This window comes from Hoplias malabaricus, chromosome 9 (assembly GCF_029633855.1).
Source record: "Hoplias malabaricus isolate fHopMal1 chromosome 9, fHopMal1.hap1, whole genome shotgun sequence".
Taxonomy (NCBI): Eukaryota; Metazoa; Chordata; class Actinopteri; order Characiformes; family Erythrinidae; genus Hoplias; species Hoplias malabaricus.
The window spans coordinates 38092517-38099316 of NC_089808.1; the positions used below are offsets into that span (position 1 = coordinate 38092517).

The 6800-nt window shown below is 41.1% G+C and overlaps 1 protein-coding gene across 1 annotated transcript; it reads left to right on the forward strand.

Annotated features, from left to right (window-relative positions):
* The first annotated feature begins 3018 nt into the window (after positions 1-3018).
* Positions 3019-3753, forward strand: rnf182 (ring finger protein 182). The gene has a single exon (XM_066680339.1). The coding sequence runs from the start codon at positions 3019-3021 to the stop codon at positions 3751-3753; it is 735 nt and encodes a 244-aa protein (XP_066536436.1).
* The last annotated feature ends 3047 nt before the right edge of the window (positions 3754-6800 follow it).

Consider the following 6800-nt stretch of genomic DNA (forward strand, 5'->3'; position numbering starts at 1 on the left):
AATAGCAGAAATGAGATATTCTATTCACTTGATTTTATAACTGTAAACAAACACACACAAAAAAATTAAAACAATATAAAATTCAAGAAAATAGAAAATTCAGGTTCATTTTATTAATCAGTAGCTAAAGACAGTCAATAATATGAGTGTAAGGTGTCACACAGCTCCAGGGACATGTGTTCTCTCTGTGTCTGCGTGGGTTTCCTCCGAGTGACGGTCTGTAAGGAGTGTGGTGTGTTCTCCCTGTGTCCGCATGGGTTTCCTCCTGGTGCTCCGGTTTCCTCCCACAGTCCAAAAACACACATTGGTAGGTGGATTGGCGACTCAAAAGTGTCCGTAGGTGTGAGTGTGCGAGTGAATGTGTGAGTGTGTCTGTGTTGCCCTGTGAAGGACTGGCGCCCCCTCCAGGGTGTATTCTCGCCTTGCGCCCAATGATTCCAGGTAGGCTCTGGACCCACCGCGACCCTGAATTGAATAAGCACTTACAGATAATGAATGAATGAATGAATGAATGAATGAACCTTTCAAAATAGAGTTAAGTGTTTTATATCTATGTGTTAAAGGTGCTTTCAAATTATGTCAATAAAATGACACACGTCAAAAAGTGTCCTGTCATGTGAGTTGTTTTTTTTTTTGCTTATGTAGCTATTACTAAATGTAGCTATTTGATACCAAGTAAAACCAGGACTTCTTTACAGAAGGGTTCACATTTTAAAATAGGAGACATGAATTAAGACACCTTCGGCACAAATGTGACCTCAGATTTAAGCTTTCCATATAGCATATCCACATTTAATAAACACTCCACTGTTGGAAAAGGCCCTTCTTTTGTTGAGAGCACCACAAATCATGAAAGAAGGATGAATCTGTGTGGCCCTATCATTTTTATATCAAATTATAAACTAAACACCTTTAAATGCTTTTAAAAATGCTTTGCAATGTGTGAATTCAGCCATTTTAAAGTGCAAATGTTGCTGATACATGTGTTAAATTGTGCACATAATGCTTGGGGGAAAAAAAAGGGGAAAAAAGCAAGAAATGAAACAGCCTGGAGTGACCTGGGGATGGGTTTGAGTGGTGTTTGTGATATCTATGATAAGTTAGAGAAGCTGGTGAAAATATGTACCCATATAATCTAGTGTTGCTTTACTTTTGACATTTCTGAGTGAAATATAGGCAGACTAAAGAAAATTAAGTTGATAGCAATTTTTTTAAAAATCAACACAAAACATCTGCAACACACTCTGCAATCGTTAAAGCAGAACCTCTCTATAAACCCACAGAAAAGTCCTAACTTGTATAAAGAAACATGGCTTCATTCTGTGCTTGTGTCAGACGTCCATATCATGTTTGGGGGGGCATTTGCACTCATTTGATGCCCATAACCAGGACCTCGAACCATCACACATGGAAGAACCTGAATAATAGCTGTCTCACAGAGTCAGAGCGGGAGACAGAGAGAGAGATATAACCCATTTTCTTCTGTGCAGCCAGCAGACACTGATGAGCTGGCTGCAAATCAAGGGCATGTTTTCATTGTGGAATCCAGATCCACATACACTCTGAAAAAAAGAGGGTCCTTTGAGGGTTCTTTATTAAAGGCTGGGGTTCTATATAGAACCATGAGTCATGTCTAGAACCTTTCACATGGAATACAGTTCTTCAGATTAGTGGAGAATGTGTTCTATATGGTTCTAAATGGTTCTAACCAAAACTGTTTCAAGTGTTGTTACCATGTCCAGCTTGTTACATAGAACCAAATAAAACACGTTCTCCATCAAACAGAAGAATAGTTTTCTATATAAGTAGGGTGACCAGACGTCCTCTTTTACCCGGACATGTCCTCTTTTTTAGACTTAAAAAATGTCCGGGCGGAATTTCACAAACGTCCGGGATTTTGCTTTTCTACAGCTTACATAGAACTTCGAGAAGTTTCGTTCACAATCTAGTCCCGCCCTCCCCTACTCCGATTGGTTCGCTTGAGTGAGAAGGGGGCGTGGTGAAGTAGCCTAAAATCTTCTGATTGGACGGTCTGACTGTAGAGCTACCGTTATTGGTCGATAACCTTCTCTGTAGACATTTAATTGGTCAGTCTGCACGTCAGTAGTCCTTGTTTACGTCAGGCAAAGCTCATGTACCTACCCTCATCTCGAGCAGCTATACCGAAACGTAAATGTAAGTTCTCGGATGAATTAACAAAGAAATTCCATGTTTTGTGTAGCAAATAAAGGTGTAAAGGACCTAAAAGCACATATAGGTTCAGCTAAGCATACAACGGCAGCGAGGGGCGTGACCTCTTTTTCACCCTCTCAGATCTGGTCACCCTAAAAGCCATTGCGTTTATTAAAGAACCTTATAAGAATCATTTCTGAAGAGTACATCATACACCATAAGTAGATTTAATTTTGTGTTGTGTTGTTGGTCATGTTGGACATGCTTTTATTTGGAATAAAAATACATTGTTGCCGAGATACAAAACCCTTCCCATTTCTGCTGTTCTTTTCCTTTTGCTTAATTTAAAATCTCCACTTCTTCTTTGTGTCTTTCAAGATGAGGCAAAACGTCCAAATGTTTTTAACTAACATCCAAAAATAAGAAAGTTGTAAAGTGATTTTATGGCAGTGATACTTAGTTTTCCTCAACAAGTGAGGCAGGAAAAACTCTCATCAGTATTGACAGTGGACCAGAAAAAAAAGGGGAGTGGAGGCGCTAATTGGACTGAATTTGACTGGCAAAAAAAAAAGCCTGGGCAGAAAATTCCAGCCCTGGCTTCACAGGGCCTGCTTTGTTGCTACTGTGTTTGTTCTCTAGTGCTGTGTTAACAGTTATCTTTTCTCTGGCCACCTCTCCGCACCCTTCCACACAGTGCGGGAAAGAGCGTCCAGCTCAAATGAGTCCGGCACCATGCAGACCCTGCTCTGTTTTGCGTCTGGAACCTGTCTGTGGTGTAGCCGAGGGTCTCTCCACCATGCTCCTCATTAGAATGAACTTTTACAACAGCAGTGAGAGGAGGAAACTATGATGGGTCAGCTTCCAGAAGAAGTTCTGGACGGCTTCGGAGCCGAGGAGCTGGAGTGTAAGATCTGCTACTGCTCCTACAGCCTGGCTGGACGTCGGCCTAAAGTGCTGGAGTGCTGCCACCGCTTGTGCGCCAAGTGCCTGGTCAAGATCCTGGACCTAGGGGAGTCACCCCCTAATGCGGTGGTCTGTCCTTTCTGCCGTTATGTTACAGCTCTCCCTGGGGAGAATGTGGCCAGCTTGCCTGATGATTACAAGCTTGTGGCGGCTTTAGCCCTCCAGACTCAGTACCATCAGAATCACCAGGGTGAGATCCTGCTTTGCCCAAGGCGCTTGGGCTCGCTGGTGGGTCACTCTACATCAGCTTCTCCTTCTTCTGTACGCTCCAACTATGTGGTCATCACCATCCTGGAGCCTCCACAGGATCCGGTGGTCTCCAGCAGCGGGAGGAATCTCCGTTCGTCGAGTGTGGACTCCATGGCCTCTGTGACTCAGCGCTGGACAGTGTGGAACTGTGCCGTCCTGCTCTGCCAGACCTCGGCCCGGGCCCTGCTGTGGCTACTGGGGCTTCTGTACTTCACTTCCCTGCCACTGGGCATCTACCTGCTCATCATGCACCAGACTACAACGGGCCTTCTGCTGGTCAGCCTTGTGCCCATCAGTCTGCTCGGCATCATGGGATATGGCCTCTGCCAGTGCATGTGCCATGAGTTCTGGAACTGCGTGCCACCTTAACACCCAAAAAGAGGAGTGCCCTATGCACCAAGTGTTCTGAGATCAGGGGACATCTGCACTCTCAGACAAAAAGGTACTAAACTGTCACCGGGGTCGTGGCCTAAAGTAGTCTTCTGTACCTTTAGACATGGGAAATAATCATGCCGCATTTCACTGCAGTTGTAGTTCTTTAGCTGCATTGTGTCCCATAAACTAAAAGTAGTGAGCCTTAAGGTCAACAACTGGACCCTAAGATTCTGAAAGGGCATTTACACTGTTTGTATCTTTAGGAAACCAAACTTTACTGGTACAGTACCTTGTTTTCTAACAGTGTAGATTTTTCAGTGGTCCAGCAAGTGTGTGGACTATTACAGACTCTAACGGATGTGTTTTAAGAGCATAGTTCCAGCAGAACTAACAATTAAGACTTCCTGTAGTGTACATGTGACTTTAAAAAAATTATCCACCAAATATAATGTGAGTATATTTTTAGATTTCTGTGTTTCTTTTATTTTCCTGGAAAAACAAATGAATAAATGGCTATGGAAATGTTTTAGCAGGTTTAATTTCATTCGCACTAGAACAGGGGTCCTCAAACTTTTTCAGTTCAACATCCATCTATTAATCCTTAGAAAGCACGAGGGCCCACAGAGATAGAAATATCTAATAGAAATGATGTTTAGGGAAAATGGTTGCCTCGCCCCTGTACTGTACAATATGTGACAGGTGTTATCAATGTATCTGATGTGAAGAACTGAGGCTCCTCCTCTGAGTTGGTGTGAAGACCACCAGAGGGTGCTTTGTGGCCAACTGCTGTTGAAAGACTGCAGTAGAACAATGTCACTACTGCATCATTAAAGAGTAGGCTGTTATTTGCAGGTTACAGACTGTCTGATGATAAAATTTATATCTTTTAATGAGAAGATCTATAATATGACCGGTAAACAACAACAAAAAGTGTATGTCCATGTTTTTTTATTGTTATGTGAAACTTCCAGGAAGAATGCAAAGAAAAAGGCTCCATTTTAAATGTCTTTAACAAAATTACTTGGAAGAAAATCTCTTAACAATGATTTAAAGTACAGAATGTTGTCTCCTCTGAAGTTTCCATTTTGGTCAGTGTAAAAAAATGTTTTTAAAATAAGTTTCATTTTTTAAAACAGTTCTATTATGAATAGTTACAAATATTCACCTTCCCTTCTGGAGAAGGAAATGTCACGTACCTTTAGGGAACACAACTGCACTCTGAAAACTGTGGTGTTCCTTTTGAAGGTATATTTATGATGTCTTTACATTTAGTGAACAATAATGTACCTGTAGACTCTCAGAAAAAACTGTCACTGTGGTGGATCCCTGAAGGGTACATAATCAACAAAATGTACCATATTCTATAATAATTGTTGAGTCTCCTCACAGACAGTCATCCGGAGGAAACCCACGCAGACACAGGGAGAACACACCACACTCCTCACAGACAGTCACCCGGAGGAAACCCACGCAGACACAGAGAGAACACACCACACTCCTCACAGACAGTCACCCGGAGTGGGAATAGAACCCACAACCTCCAGGTCCCTGGAGCTGTGTGAAAGGACTTATATTATGTTGTTTTATTCTTTAATAAAACCTTAGTAGTATTCACCTCTCCTTTCTAGAGGAGACAGTGTAATGTATCTTTAGGGAACACTTTAGGGCCTTTAACACCACTGTTGTGCCTTTAAAGGTACATATACACTGTTTGTAACTGACCAATAATGTACCTCTACAGCACCCTTTTTTCCTGACAGTATGAATTCTACTCATTTTATTTTCTTTAAACATTTTGTTTTATTGCTTGTTTTGTTTTCTTTTTCCACATGCATTTTGTTGTATTTTATCCTCATTTCCACTTGTCAAAGAGTCTCTCACAAATCACACCCAGTGCAAGGGTGGAGAGCTGGGAGCGAGCTCAAATGTCCTCCAAGACAAAACCAACCCACCGCTTCTTTGTGAACTGCTGCTAAACCAACACCGCTGACCATCTTATCATGCTGAAGGAGGACACACAGATCTGTCCTGTCAGCTGACAGACACCTGTGCTACCTGGCTACGTGAACACCTCTGCACCTCTTGGGTGCCCCCTTGGGTTGTGTGTAAAACATTAATATCATCAAGCACTAAAACATCCCTAATAAAATGAAATGTAAAATATGCCAGTGGAGATGGCACCTGAGCAGGTACGGGCCTGGGAGACCTTCGCGTAAGAAATACTGGGTGAGTGCTGGGGATGGTGTTTGTGGTCTGTGTGGATCCCAAATGGAGTCCAGTGACAGGGACGGTGTATGGAACAAATAGCAACCCAGGGCAGTTCCTGAATGCTAAATCAAACTGTGTGGACACTTCCTGATTATCCCTAGTTTCAAATATAAACTGCGTCACTCATTCTCTCTAGTCTCCTCTCTATCTAGCGAAGGTGTACTATGTGTAGAGAGTGTATTGCCTATTGTTGCACACTGGTGGAGTCTGAGGTGACTACATAATTTTCCAAAGAGTGTACAGAGCTTTCAGTGCATAGAGTGCTATAGAAATATGAATAAAATTAATTATTATCATCTCTCAAAAAGATGTAGAAGGTTGTCAGGACAAAGTGAGATAGCATCATTTACTGAGGAATATAACAAAAAAAATGAAAAGATGAAAGTGCTGCATTTCTCAAAATTTAACAACAACACAAGATTTCACTCAAAATAATGTTGGTGATTCTCCATAAACAATAATAACTAAAGTTCATTATTCATATTTTTTTATTGCAATAACAGAATAATATTTATATTTCATTTCACAATTTACAAAAACATGAATAATAATTAACTTTATTTATTATTAATTATGGAGTATCACCAACATTACATCAATGAAATCTCAGTTGTGGGAGAAACATGTGAAAACTATTATTATTGTTTTTATTTTTTATATAACAACAGTTAGTATTTTGCTGTATTAGGAATAGAAATATTACACTAGATATTGGAACATTGCTGTGAAGATTTGATGGCATTCAGCTATTAGAATATTACTGCTGCTGTTAG